The sequence below is a fragment of the Sylvia atricapilla genome, chromosome 1 (genome assembly GCF_009819655.1).
Source record: "Sylvia atricapilla isolate bSylAtr1 chromosome 1, bSylAtr1.pri, whole genome shotgun sequence".
Lineage (NCBI taxonomy): Eukaryota > Metazoa > Chordata > Aves > Passeriformes > Sylviidae > Sylvia > Sylvia atricapilla.
The window spans coordinates 13,549,790-13,565,124 of NC_089140.1; the positions used below are offsets into that span (position 1 = coordinate 13,549,790).

At 37.5% G+C, this 15,335-nt stretch overlaps 1 protein-coding gene across 7 annotated transcripts in view; it reads left to right on the plus strand.

The window, feature by feature from the left end:
• Positions 1-15,335, plus strand: part of PARD3 (par-3 family cell polarity regulator) — a 525,862-nt gene that overhangs the window by 215,196 nt on the left and 295,331 nt on the right. For all 7 annotated transcript variants that reach the window (XM_066315111.1, XM_066315121.1, XM_066315129.1 and 4 more), the window contains exon 6: positions 12,958-13,049. In XM_066315111.1, the coding sequence (XP_066171208.1) occupies positions 12,958-13,049 (92 nt within the window). The remainder of the gene's footprint in view (positions 1-12,957; positions 13,050-15,335) is intronic.

The following is a 15,335-nucleotide window of genomic DNA, read 5'->3' on the forward strand; positions in this document are numbered from 1 at the left end:
AGGAGAAGGTGGACAGAGGAATCCAGTGCCAGACATGACCATCTGGGGAGGGGAGAAGAGGAGATTGCTGCTTTCAACAACCCACATCTGTGGTTTGTGCTGGCCTTGCAGGATAATGAAATGCTGGGCTGAGGTGTTATTATGGGCTGCAGGATGGAAATACAATTGCTTGGAAATGCTATGCCACCATCACACATACTGAATTCAGTCCAAGCTGCCCTCACTTGATGTGGAAAAAGGAAGAGAAAGAATTGCAAATGGAAACAAGATCTTCTGGAAGAAATTTAAAAAGAATTAATTTTATTGAGAAGCTGGGATCTCTTCTGCTGCCACAAATGGCACTAAATGAGTTATTTCTTGAAATGCCCTCCTTTTTGTTACAGGTAGTTTGCAAAGTGCTTCTGGAGCTGTAGCAGTTGTGTGATGGCCTACACTCAGTTTCTTGGTACATTTTAAACCAAGGGGTTGTCTTTGGTGGTTCCTGCATAGCTTGGTGAGGTGGTGATGATGAAGTTTGGCTGTTGATCATATTTCACCACATGTTGTGTAAGGGTTTTGCATGGCAGTGAGCAATGCACGTGTGCTGGTGCAGGCCCAGGACCAAACTGCTCCAAGGGAGTCTGTGCTTTTCCCAGCCTTTCTCCAGCCACCATCCTCCAAGAGGTCATGGGACCTGTGGTGCTGCCTTTTTGGTTAAGTTCAGGAGTACATGTGACTATTTTACATTTTTCTTAAAGCAAGGCTCTGTCTATCTCAGAGATATTACCCAAAACTGAAAGCATCTAAGGCTGGAGATGAACCTCAAAAATAGGGAAAGAAATCTTTGGTGCCTCAGTTTCCTTGAATAAATAATTTGGAGAATAACCTCTAATCTTCTTCCTGTGGGTGCAGTGAAGCTAAAGTAATAACTGTCCATGAACTGCTTTTGCCATACTGTGCTGGAGGGCACTAGAGAAGTACTGAGTAGTATTTATTTTAAATTTGATTTAATGCTTTTGATTAAAAAATGAATAAAATTGTCATAGACCAGATTGTAACCCTGTAGGCACTTGGAATTGAGCTTTTGTAAATGAAGCATTTACTGAGAAGTTTGAAATTGTTTTTCATGTTGATTTCAACAAAACAAATTGAGCAAAGGACAATGAAAAATGCTATAGCATTTTCTGTTATTAAAATAGTGAATTTGTTTGGTGCCTAAGGTAAAATCCATGTTGTGCAAAAGACCGAAAAAGAAAATTTTACAGCATAACAGGGAAACTCAATTGAAGCAATTTTAGTGGAGTTTCTCAGTGGAAAGAGCTGGAAAAAAAGAAGAGTGGAATGCAACTGTGAATTCAGTGACAGAGAAGTACAAGATGAAACTGCAAGATGGTGAAATCTCATCACTCAAAATTTCACAGGAGCTGAGAGCAGGCTTGGGTGCCTTGTCTCTCTGTATCAAGGCCAGGTGTCCTGCATCACCGTCACAGTGCTGGGGCTCCCTTCTGGGTCCTCCCTCTCTGGGAATTGGGGCCAGAACCTTGCCTGGTTTTGTTCTTTTAGGGAAGGAAGGGCTGAAACAGTGAGACTTATTGTTAAGATATGTGTGTGTTAGGGCTCCTTTACCTTAGGTATGTTTGCCCATCTACTTGATGTGTAACACAAAAGGCCTTTTAAAACAGATGTATAGGTGTTTTTACTTTTAATCGGTATGAATATAAATTTAAAAAGTCATAAACCAAATTTTTATGTTAGCAAATCCTCGCAAATGAGAAGTGGAGATAAGTCACTGTCTAAATGAGAGGAAACTTGTGGATTTTTCTTTAAGCAGGATGATACTAAAATATCAGTGGAATTGAGGGAACCCTTGTTAAATTTGCTAATGACACCAAGCTGTGTGGAGTGGGTGACACTCTGGAGGGAAGGGATGCATCCAGAAGGAACTGCACAGGCTGAAGTGCAAGGTCCTGACCCTGGATTGGGGCAGTACCAAACACAAATACAGGCTTGGTGAGGAATGGTTTGAGAGAGAAGCCCTGAGGAGAAGGACTTGGGAGTGTTGGTTAAGGAGGAGCTAGACATGACCTGAAAACGTGCATTTGCAGCCCAGAAGGCAGCACATGTCCTGAACTGCATCCAAAGCCTTGTGGGCAGCAGTGAGAGGGAAGTGATTCTGCCCCGCTGCTCTGCTCTGGTGAGATCCCACCTGGAGCACTGCATCAGCTCTGGGGTCCCCCATCATAAGAAGGATACAGACCTGATGGGGCAGATCCAGAGCAGGCCAGGAAGATGATGAGAGCTGGAGCACCTCTGCTATGAGGACAGGCCAAGAGAGTTGGGGCTGTTTAGCCTGGAAGAAAAGGCTCTGGGGAAACCTTACAGCACCTCCTCATACTTTAAGGGGGCTTACAGTAAAGCTGGAGAAGGGCTTTGTACAAAGTAAAAATGTAGGATACGAGAAGGGGAATTGCTTCAAGCTGAAAGATGTTAGGTTAGATGTCAGAAGGAAATTCCTTACTGTCAGAGTGGTGAGGCACTGGAACATCCAGAGAAGCACATGCCCCATCCCTGGAAGTGCTCAAGGCCAGGCTGGATGGGGCTCTGAGCATCCTGGTCTAGTGAAAGGTGTTCCTGCCCATGCCAGGGGATTTTAACTAGATGAAGTTAAAGGACCATCTCAAACAAAACCATTCCATGATTTTTATGGTTCTTTGGGCAAAACCAGCAGGGGGATTGTTAGCAACACAAAACCAAATGCTTTGAAAGTTGTACTTTCTAAAGGAGACAGAACTAAAAGAATATGTCCTAAGTTTAAACTCACACTAATGTATAGACTTTTGCCTTATTGGAAAACAGATATTTTAATCAAATTTTTAAGAAGACAGGTCTTCAGTGAGCTTTCTGATGTAATTTCTGAACAGTCCTGAGCCATGCTGAGAAAAATATCCAGAACTGAATTTTGTTATTAAGATGCCTGTGTGAGTAAAATGATGTTTTGTGTGACGGGGAACAGAGTGCTATACTTTTACCTTGCTTCTAAATTGACTCTTACGTTCAGTGCTCCAGGGGATTGAACTGTTCTGTACTTGGCTGAAGCTAGCAAAATCTTTGCATGCTGATACAGATCTGCAAATCAAGCAACAAGGGACCATTTCAGATTAAAAAAGAAAAAAAGAAATGAATAAGGATAAAAGAGCTATGAGACCTGTTTGAAAATTGCCTAATGACAAATTCAAGTTGTTAAATAAGAAATGCTTTTTGTATCCTTAAAAAAAAAAATCCTCAGAAGGATGAAAATCACGGTCTTTGAAAAGGTGAGGTGAATAATAATATATTCAGGAGTGTTACGGGGAAAATGTGAAGTGATTGATACAGAATTGTCTCCTTTCCTTTGTCTCAATATCAAGGGGAAACTATGTGACTTATCTATAATACATCTCTGCAGAAGTCTTTTAGATCTCTAAACTTATAGGTGGAGGCATGTACACTTCGTTTTCTGCAGGGAAAGTGTGTCCCAATTTCACGTTTCCATTGTCATTTTTTTTGGCCTTCAAAAACCACGCAGGACTTAATGACTTTTTTTTTTCCTGGTGTCTATATACAGGATAAACTAACTTGTCAGATTAAAGGGAAAAGTATTTAAAATTCTGTTGCTCTACATTAGTTACAAGCAGGTGAATTCTGTGTGGATCTATTTATAGGAGAACTAATGGATGTGCCTATGTTGACCTACTTTAGAGTACTCAACAGAAAGAAACAAGCACGATGTAGTTGTAGTTGTTTGTAATCTGTTTTTTTCCTGCCTTAAGAACAAAATAATGTCTTTGTTGTTGTGGCGGCCTTCTAAATACATATGTCTATTTAGAAGCATATTTATCTATATCTATCTATATGTGTATATATTTATTTCCTAGATGCCATAGTAACAATCCATGTTACGAGTATATTGTGGGTTTTTTTAAAATTCCATAAACATCAACCTCTCCATATCAAATGAATGTTTCTGGTACTGAAATCCCAGAATTGTATTACTTCGCATTGTGGAGTTGGAAAAACTCAACTTACAAAAGAAAATTAGACTTTATTTTGTAAAAGTCACCTCTTTTATGAAAAAATTCAAGTGAAGCACCTTCCACCAAAGCAGGGGCAGTTTCCTTTCTGTGTGCAGAGTTTGCAAGGAGTGCTCTATAGGAGCAGTGTGTGTATCACTTACCCTGATGAAAGGGAAAATAAATTGTATATGCCTCGTATACAAAACACAGCAAGAGTGTGTTTATTACATGCCAAATGCTACACTTAGGTTGGTTCACCATGTGGGGATGTCTCTGTAATTGAGGTAATTCCTGCATTATACAAGGTAGATGATAACCAGGCCTGGCCTTTGGGCTGAACTTTGCAGGGGAATTTGATTATACATTGACCTATAATTGTAGCCTTGTTTCAAGTAAAGCTGATAACTATTTCCTTTTAAGATATTTCCCATCATTCTGACCTCTAAGTAAGACTTTGAATCTGTATTTAATATGAGCCCTAATATTTGTTTTGCACTGGCAGATCTTGGTGGTCTGTATGTCAGTCTGTTAATCATATGAGAAGAGTATAAAATTTCAGAGATTTGAACATGGAAATATTTTGTAGATAAGCCTTATTTAAAATGAACAGAGAGCAGACTTACACCTGGGAAACAGATATATTTTGAATCCTCAGGAAAAACAGAAAGTGGGATAAATACTGTTAACTAGGCAGTTAGACAAAATGAACCCATTTTTAAGGCAAGAGTCAAATTGAGGTAATTTGTTATAGTTGTACATGGGTCTATGAGGGAGTTACTTCTCTTTGTAATACAATGGACACGTCTATAATTTATTGATCAGATCTTCAAAAAGCTCTTTGGATGCTTCACTTAATATTAAATGTGTGTCAATCCATGTTTTATATATTTCAAATAAGTAGCACATGAGAGGTTAGTGCTTTATTGTTGCATCTAATATTTTGGTTGATTTTATCATTACATTTGGTTTTAAAGATTAATTTTAGTGGACTCCCCAGCAGGCAGCAGTATAAGGGCTGGGAAGCCTTGTCTGATCCTGCCAAATTTTTTCTGGCTATTCTTGTTAGCTGTGGTTGGTTTTACTTACAGGTTGCTCTGTAAGTGAACTGTCTGACAAATTCATTATGTGATGAAATGCCTTGAGTTTTGTAGTTCTTCATATACTTGGCATCTAATAAGGTGTTTAAAAAATAGGTTGTGCACTGCAGGTGTTACAAGGTGCTAAGAAAAGGAAGAGATGAAGCACATCTGGTATCTTTGAGCAAGAAGCATTTTGTGGCTTAGCATCCTAAGCTGCTGCTGAGACATTGGAGATCCATTTTAATATTTCTGTTTTTTGAAGTGTCACATCCAAGAATCATATATTTGCCTTTGCAAACATGTAGTATTATCCCCAACATGTTAATAAGGAAATGTGCTTTTGAGTGATTTTTTGCCCCTATCCTTTAGCAAGTCAGTGTAGGAAATTAGAAAGGACCCAATATTGTCTACATTTTAAGTCTCTCTTTAATACAGTAAATATATCATCAAGGTATTTTTTAAAGTTCAATTTGGCAACACTTTACCCAGTTGCCAGTGAACAGAAACTTAGGGCAGTATTTTATCATCATTGCAATTTTTTTAAATGTGCTATGAGTGTTAAAGTGGTGCATATTATATGTGAACTTGGAGATGTTGCAAAATGATGCAATAATAGTTTTGTGTTCCAGTAATACTTGAGTCTTCTTTAAAATGTCTCCTAAATATGATCTGGTGGGAACAGCTACATATTTTTATTATCCACTTGATACTTGCCATCTGCAGAGGGACCTAGATGTATGGATTTGTTCTGGTAGCTATCACTTTGCAGCACATCTCTTCTCTCTGCCTCGCACCCTGGACTGTCAGTGGTCCTGGAGAAGTCGCTGAAACAATCCAGAGTGGGATGACCTCAGTGTGGGGAAAACAAACCCTGTAGTTTTCAGTCAAACAGCAAATAGAGTCTGTGAAATACCATTACAATGCACATTGCGAAATGCTTGAGGATCGGTGGTGCTTTATATATTACTGGTGGGCTTTTTCCTGTCATATCCCATTTGGTGCTGTTTTCCTTGTTTGTGATTGCCAAGTTGCATGGGTGTTTGCCATTTTTGGCTAATCATTTTTTCTCTTTTCCTCAACATTCTTTTCTCTGCCGGTAGGCAGAGACTATTCAGATGCATGAATTAAGAAGCATATTCGATCAACAACAAAAAACCTTTGACTTTTAATGCACTTATTGCTGTTTGTTGATAAGCTACCACTGTAAGGACAGACCCAAGATTTTCTTTATTGTGAAGAGGAAGAAGCAGTGAAATGTCTCAAGTTAAATTCACTAGCAGGAAAACCTTTTGCCTAACCTACTAAAACTCTTAGAAGGCTCTCATACTTTTCGGGACTGTCTGCAATGCCTCCTGTAAAAAGAATTAACTGCAGCATAATCTTGTAAAAGTCTTTTTTAGTGGAAGCTCTGCTACATGGTCGAGCAGTATTTGTGTTGTGCTCCTGCCACCAGCCTGGCTTGCAGTGTGATAGAGGTGTGTGGCACCAAATCATTACAGAACATGTGTGTCCTTTCAGTGATGCCTCACAGGTTGTTGAGCCCCTAAAGGCCACAGACTTCAGTGAAGCTCTGATTTGATACACACTACAAAATAAATGGGATACCATAGCACTTGTTCAGCTGTAATTAGTATTGCCAGGTTTTTAATATGTGTTTTAAGAAGTCATCATGAATGAAAAACTGCTAGTTATTCAAAATTGAATGAATTGTCACATACGTTTGCCAAAGGAAGGTTGTATCAAATTATATTTATTGGCTCTCTGGTATTCTGCTTTTTGGACAACAGGAAATCAAATTAATCTCTCTTTAAATCTGTAAAAACATTTCCTTTTAAGGCACTTCAAAACAGAAATAGTGCCATTGTGAAGCCAACCAGGCTTAAGGCTCAGCTTGATCAGTTTAATAAATGGGAAATAAGAGATGATTGCCTGTGATAGCAGGGAATGAATTTGATATTCATCAGAGACCTGAGAAATCCCTTCCATTCTGCACTCCTCTATGTCTATATGATATCTATTCACTGATTTGACTGAGCAAGGCAAATTTCATTTTAGAGTAGTGAAGCATATAAAAACGGTGTGAATATTGTCATTTCCAATTGCAGAGTGACCATCCTGCAGAAGGATGTTAGTAACATAGGGATTATTGAGATGTAAAGTGAATATTAACTTGTATATATATACACACACACACATAAGATTAAATAATTTTTGGAAGCTTTTTTTTTTGTGTTTAAGTGGATGATGATTTAGTGTAAGGTTTCTCCCTCGATTACTGATAACAGCAGTACACCAAGTACGGGGCTGTTGTGAATTACACAAAACTCTCACCTAATTATTTGTGCATATATATGTATATTCAAGAGGGAACATAGCCTCTTTTTTGTATTCAATATTTTTTGGGTTTTCCTCATGTCGTGTTTGTAACTGCTCTTCAGATTTGATTGAAAATTGCCATTCTCTGGAGATTTGGCCGGTTAATCAAAAAGTGAGAACATTAGCACAAAAGCCTGATGCTGCTGTATTTGTGCTAGTTAAGGCACAGGAAAATAGGTCCCTTAGGAGCTGTTTCCCATCAAGTGTGATCATACAAAGAGAGAGACAACCTACTTTATGTTGCAAGAACCAAACAAACATTTATGAAGCACAGCTGCCAGGAGACTAATAGCGAATATGTCTCTTCTTCCATAATCATTACAGAGAAGTGCAAGAGACTAAAAGGGGAGATATGAGGGGAAGGGCATATTTTAATAGCAAAAGCTTTATTTTATTTGTGTCTTGGCAGAAGAAAAAAAATATTGTCAGGAGCTTGTCATTATTGATAATCTGTCCCTTTCTGCAGTAAAATCTAATGCACCTGTTGGGTATTGGATCCTTTCAGTTTGGTATTTACAGGACTTACACTCACTATGCTAGAATTTAAAACAATTAAGTGGTAGAAAATGAACAATCCAGTGTCTGATGCTCCCTGGGAAAGTGAATCTCACTGTGCTGCTCACTGAGGTGATGCTGTTTCCAGCCAGTCCTCAGGCCACAGAGCCACTACTGAGGGACTGAGCTGACTGAATACCATATTCATATATGATATTAATACAAGATACAGAAATAATTTTATCAGAGTTTATCAGCATTACAGCAGCTCAGTAATATCTGAAGTTTAAATCAGTCACATCCTTGAAGGAGGAAATAGGAGGAATTTCAAAATGCCAAGAAAAAAACTTCTCTCTTTGCTTATCATTTCATGGAAGTCTGGGCATTGCAAAACTTGCAGAAAGGTCTGGCTTCTTGCATACTGCCAGCTCAGCAGGCAAACAGCTTTATGTACCTGCAAGTGGTCCTTTTATAATCTTAAAATATGCAAACAGTATTGACATCATATTTCCTTTGGATGAGTGTGATGAAAGCAATAATTCCTAAGAAAACTTACTTACAGAAATTATTTTGTAAAGATGATTACTACAGCAATAGTGACATATCAGTGCTTTCCTAATCATTATCTGATTTCCTAATCGTTATCTGGCTCATCTTGCCAGCTTCTTAAGGAGTTGGGAAAATGCACAAAAACTGTAAAGGGGGCCTAGACAGAGCTTTCTATCCTGCCCTTGTGCAGATGCATTTCAGTGTATCTAAATCTGTTTCCAAAATCAGTATTTTCATCTTGGAGCACGTATAGTGCAGACTGGCAGTGCCTGGTTAATGGTTGGACTTGATGATCTTAGAGAATTCTTCCAGCTGAAGTGATTCAATGCACTCGATAGTTGCTATTTACATTATAGGTGTACTGGTGGTCAGTGGAGCAGACTTTGCCAAGGAGTGCTCAAGTAATTTGAAAGCAGAGTTTGCTCTCTTTTATACAGGCGTTATCACTAAAATACCACTTTCTACACAATAATGAATTAATTATTATACTCCCTGAACTGAAAAAAACCCAACTAAACCACCTAAGCCAAACACCTTTACTTCCATTTTTTTTCCACAGTTACTAGTAGAATGGAGATGTTGCTCTTGAATTTGAGAGATGGGGTTAAGTGTTCAGAGAGTATGGATTTATATAAAACCCTTACAGCCTTCCAAGCCCCTCTTCCATTGTGTCTGCCTTAAGCAGATTGTGATCCTCACTTTCTCAGAGCAGGCACCTAGAAACAAAGGCTGCACAAATGAAACGTGTAGGCATTTAATATTCAGACTCCATGACTGCTATTGAGTTTTCTTTAGAAATTTTTCAAAAGACAAGGGAATGTGAAGTTCTGCTTCTGTTTTGGAGAGTTCATGAGAACTGTATGGAACAGCAGAGATGAGTGGGAAAGTGTTTCTTTGAAGATGAAGTTGTGGATTAATTGGTGGCAGGAATTGATATTTTGATAAAGGACATGAAAATTTCCAGTAAGACAGGGAAAGCATGCTTTTGAGCTTTGGAAATTATACTAGGCAGATTTCATTCAGAAATTCTCTGAGAAAATGTAATTAAAAGAACTGTTTGGGTTCATATATATTGGATAAGATTCTGTTGGCAAGAATATTGCTGATATTCCTTAGCTCTGCAGATTTTGTAATCCTAAGTGGTGATAGAGAGATAGTCTTCAAAAATAAAAACTCAATTTGCAACTTCTCATATGTATTTCATTACCACTGTGCAGGTGAACTGTGAAATGGACCTTTTTATAGGTATAACTTTTAGCACTAATAGTCCATTTTGAGCAGTTAAGATAATTTTTCAGTTTTTGAGTCATTAATTTTATTACAGAACTTAGAAAAATAATGTTTTCTTTTCATTTTTCAAACAGTGGGAAATTTTACACTGAGCACATCAAGATATGGAGGAGTATATTGGAAGAGATGCTTTAATTTTTCCTCTGTACTGTAATAGATGAAAGGATCATTTAATTACTCTTATTTCAATTTTGCAAAAAATCCACATTCTGTCTTTAGTAGCTGTACATTAAAAACTGTATCTTTTGATATAGCAGATATCAGTGTTTTTATACAGAGGAAAGAAACTTTGCACTTTTGGGAGCTTGCTCAAATCAGGTATTTCTGAGAAATATCTGTAGTAATATCCATGTGGGTTCACAGAAACTGTCTTGCTCTGTTAAATGTCCTTTCCCTTGTTTACCTCATCCAGGTCGAATTTGCCTTTCAGAAGAAAACTGCTTTCCAAATGAAGAAATAATTGCTTCATGCAAAGATTTTCACAGCTAGTTAGTTACTTTTCATAGTAAATCAGAATTTTAAGTCAAATCCCTCTGCAGGTGTCCAATTTTTCTCCCTGTTCACTTCAATGTAAATCAAAATCTGTGTTATTTTGAGAAGAAAAGAGAGTCTGATTACTGTAATATTAAAGATTTTTAAGAGGGTACATCGTACATCTGTTGATCATGGCAGTAGGACTTTCATTAGGATTATGATTTCTCCTCTAAGCACCTATTTATGGGCACATGCATGTTTCTGATGCAGATCTGTCTGCTGTCCAGGAAAAGCCAGACAGAGGCGTGTGGGAAATGCTGTTTCCTAATTGCTTGGATAACTGACAGCCAGTGTGGTTCCAAAACTTGCCGTGTTTATGATTCCTGAAACAAAAGGCACAAAATGGAGATGTGATGGTGCCAGATAGCATCTGTTTTACGTAGCTGTTGATTTGCAGTTTCTGATTTGTTATACCCCAATATTGAAAGGTGCATAGAGGCAGGAGGCAGCTGAGTTGGCTGTTTGCTTTGAGCTTGGCTGCACTCGAGGTCAGACAGAGGGATACTCCTCTCCTTGGCAGGAAAAACCTCTGGACCACCAGGTGGGACAGCAAGAAAAGAAACAGAATGTCCAACAAGTGGAGAGGCCTAGGTATGATGGGAACAAGAGCAAAGATGTTCTCAGGGCTGGGAAGGGTGGAAAGAAGGGTTTGTACAAGGACTTAGCTCAAGCATTGCACAGGGGGCTGTGTCCCAGGAGGGCACTTAAAAAGCAGGTCTATCAAGAGCATGCCCAGAGGACTCTGTGCTGCAAACACTGAGTGGGGTGAGGGGAGCTTTGTTTACAGACTTAAAGTAGTCTAGAAAAAAGCTTTTGGGGCGAAAAAGTGATGAAGTGTAGGACCCAAGTGTTACTAAATGAATGATGCTTACATTGCACATATGTAGATGTCTTCTAAAATGACACAGCGTAAAGCCAGACATTTATTTTTTGGCAGAGGCATATCTACAAATAGAGAGGTTGTTATTTCAATCTCTTCTTCCATATATATATTTATATATATCTTGCATGTTTGCTTGGAAAAAACACACATGAAAAATTGCCAAAAAACATAGTATTAACAAAGTCACGTTTATCTATGATGACCTTTTGTCATAAGTGAGATTCAAAATTGGGTTTCATCAGCAACCCTGATGAAAAGAGATCTCTTTAGGCTATTAATAGCTTCAGTGCAATAAAAATACATAGTTTTCTACAATCAGCAGTGTCCCTAACTCCAAACCAGGAAACCCATGGCAACAGTAATTTGCAAGATGCTGTATGGAACAAGGTGTGGAATGCCTCATTTCAGTATAAAACAACTCTAAGCATTCTGATTTTTCTTTATAAATTTCTTTGCATGTGACTTTAGTATTGGCATGGAGATTTGATTATTTAATTTTAATTTTAAACTTTATTCAGTGGTACATATAGAACTTCAACTGAAATCAGTAGATATACAGTTCTAGGCAGGTTCAAGATGCTGGCTAACCTTTAAAATGTATTACTTGCCTTGTGCTTAACAGAGAGAGATGATGACGAGGTGCATTAACACCTCTGGAGAAACAGGATCATCAATCTTCCAAGTAGCTTGGGCTCACAAAGCATGCTGATTTCCAGATGCACAAGGCATATTCACATCCCATGGAAGCCTGACGCATCCAGCCTCCTGCTTTTGTAGATTCCCTGTGGAAATCTCAACTGGACGTTACCAACTGTCTCTGCCTGCTTTTAACATCTCTTCAATACTTTAATAAGTTGTCAGACTCTCTGTGCTAAACTCATGACCTGTCATGAATTATTTCACTGACCTGATGGCTCTGGCTCTAGAATCTGTGTTTGAAACCCAGTGTTCACACTCTGTAATATTTTCTGTTTGATTACATGGGTATTTAAAAGTATAATATTCCAGTAGTTAACATACACATAAGAATGGGTTTAGAGCTTCTTACTGGAAGTCCTTGAGTTACCGTAATCTAAGCTTGGAAGTACAGCATTCACAATTTTGACATTAAAGTTATATGTTTGGTGAATAATGTATGTACTTTTTGGAAGGTGAAATTAAAAATAAAATCAATTGGTTAGCATTAGAGCCTCATGTAGTTCTTTGATGTCAGCCTTCTCTGGCAAGCTATTAATAAAGGCCATGATAAAATGTTTAAAAAGCTCTTGGTACTTTACAGAATTACAGAAGCTGCATTTTCCGATACTGTTTTTAGGTCATTGCAAATGAGCCTCAGTGATCTGCCTTGTGTGCTCAGTCAAGCCCCCAGTAACCTGCCCAGGGAGAGCCTGGGAGGAGTTTTCCCAAACACTGCTGACCATCAGCTGATTTTGTGCTTTTGCTTGTCAACCTTTTAAAAAAATGCTGACTGTGATAGCTTCAGCTTTAGAAAAATTATGATATAACACTGGCCAAACTATAAATATCATTGCATGAAGTGACAAAAACCAATTTAGAACAGTTTCAGACAGAAAAGGAAAGATTTTTTGTAGTTGTGGAAGCATAACATTTCCACTGCACGTGTCGTAACCCAAATAATCTGAGAATGATAAAATATCATTAAAATGAGTTAATAAAATTAAATGTAGGTTTAAATAATTAATTTTTTTTAAACATCTAGGATGAAGATCGGACAGAGGAGGACAACAGCAGAGTTGAGCCTGTTGGACATGCAGACACTGGTTTGGAGAATGCTACCAATTTTTCCCTGGAGTAAGTTACTGGCAGAACATATTGCCTTAATGAGTCTTAAGATTGAACACAGACTAGGGAAGTACTCAGAATAATATGGGTGATACTGCTCTTGAGAAAGTGGGACAGTCTTTTTTTAGGTCATGTGTCATTTTGGTTTTAAACAATGGACCTTTTAAAGACAGATTTTAAACACTGTAAAAAGCTTGTGTTAAAGATGAGCATTGGAAACTTGACATTTGTAAGGGCTGATGCTACAGTAGATTTTCTGCCTCAAAGAAGATGCTTATTTGATGGAACTTTGAAAATGACAGAAGGAATAGGGTCAGTGCTAGTACAAATAGATCAACAGGCAAGAATTTCAAAAGGGAAAATCTTAATTCCAATCACTAGTTCAGAGTCTCTAGGAAGATTATGTCAGGGTAACAAGCTGTGTGGTCAAAAACTTCATACTTAGCAAATGGATCAAAATTGGTGTTTTGTTAGCTCCACCTGATTTACAAATACAATCAGCGAATGATATTTTATGTCATCCAAAGATACAGCAAACTTAACTTTTTGTATTTCATTGAAAAAAACTGATCCATACCTTGTTGAGGAATTAATGAGAAAATATCCTTTCTAGCCTTAAATTAAATATTTTAAATTTATTAAGCTAAATTTTAAATAAAATTAAATCTTCTGCTCCCGTTATTTTCTAATTAAATTATGAATTAGGGACAGGGGGTTTAAATGTTAGATAAAGATCATGGTGACATCTATTAGGAAATAGAACGTGCATTTTACTCAGTTCCATTTACAAAATCTGTTACATTGTAAATTCCAAATGCTGTTTCCTAAATAGAATTTGCAGAACTTCTGTCAAATGTAATGCTTCCTGGTGTTGCTTTTAAGTAACTTATTGACTTCTCATCATATGCTACTTCACTTACGTTTTGTTTTGATCTCATACTTCTTTGCATGTTTGTTTGAAGCAGTTGGCCCAAATTTCTGAGAAAACCAGGAAGCCAGATTGAAAGAATCTTTCTTAGGAAGAGATCATTTCCTCTTGTTTTCTGTTTTACAGAATTTAACATTTGAATTTGGGATAGAATTTTATATTTCTTTAAAGAAAAAGTATAAGAAAAATTAGTCCAAAGATGTTAAATGTGCATTTTGAACAAATGAATAATCACTGACTCAAGCACTAGAACAAGCTAAATGGTGTACGCTAGATATGGCAAATAAGTATTGTTGTTTTGTTTTGTTTTGTTTTTAAATTTAAGCTGTGTTTCCATTAATGCAGTTCCAGGTGCGTTACACAGATTCTCACTTGCTCTCTTTCTTAGCTCTTAATTTTCTTCTAAGCTAATAGCAAGGTCAGGAAAAAGTAGCTCATAGAGAATCACAGTCCCACCAATAGCAAGTGATGTCTTTTAGAGTTCCTTTTGGAGGCTGGAGGAGTTACTTGAATCCTGAGAGCTGCTTTGCACACTAGTTAATGGAAACTTAGCATTAAAATACAGTGAGTAGGAAATGAAGTCAGCCTATACAGAAACTGCACATGGAACAGTATGAAATGCTGGATTGATCTCAGTCTTAAAACACTGGGCCATGTCTGAAGAATAACATGTTTTTAAATGAAATCTCTCAGCTCTCCTGTTCTTGCACTGCTTTCGTGAGCTAACAGTGACCATAAGGATAGAGACCTTCCGTTCATGTTGCTTAAATATCAAGATAAAAATTCAGATACCAATAGAGGCGTACAGCAAATGTAAAGGCTACCTTAAAATATATTTAATAAATTTAATGTAAAAGAAATGTAAACCAAACTGTAACCCAGGATTTGTGTTGACTTCCCAACCATATGTGGTCTGGTTATTGTCAAATTACAGATTGAGAGCTGCAAGCTTTCATGATGGGCCACCATATGATCAAGAGCTTATTGAAGGAAATAGGAAATCTTTTACTGCTATCACAGGGCATTTGTCTTGCTCTTTGCTCCATTTTGAGATTAAATTTTATTTGTATTCTTATGAGGAACAAGCTTTTCAATGATTTGTGTGTATATATATATAGTGCCAGGAAATATGGAAAAAGTATGTAATACCAGAGAGAGGCATAAGCCACAAATTTAGATTGTGGCTTCTGTTCAGATCTCTCACTTCCAGTTTTACTGAGAGGTTTGGTCTTAGTGTATTATTTTCTCATTTGTGTATTTATGGCTCGTTTTGCTTCATGGGCTATATTCCACCTTTCCAGATGTGAGCATGTTTCAAACGCATTAATAGATTTTGTCTAAATCTATTTCTACAGTTTTTGCATGTC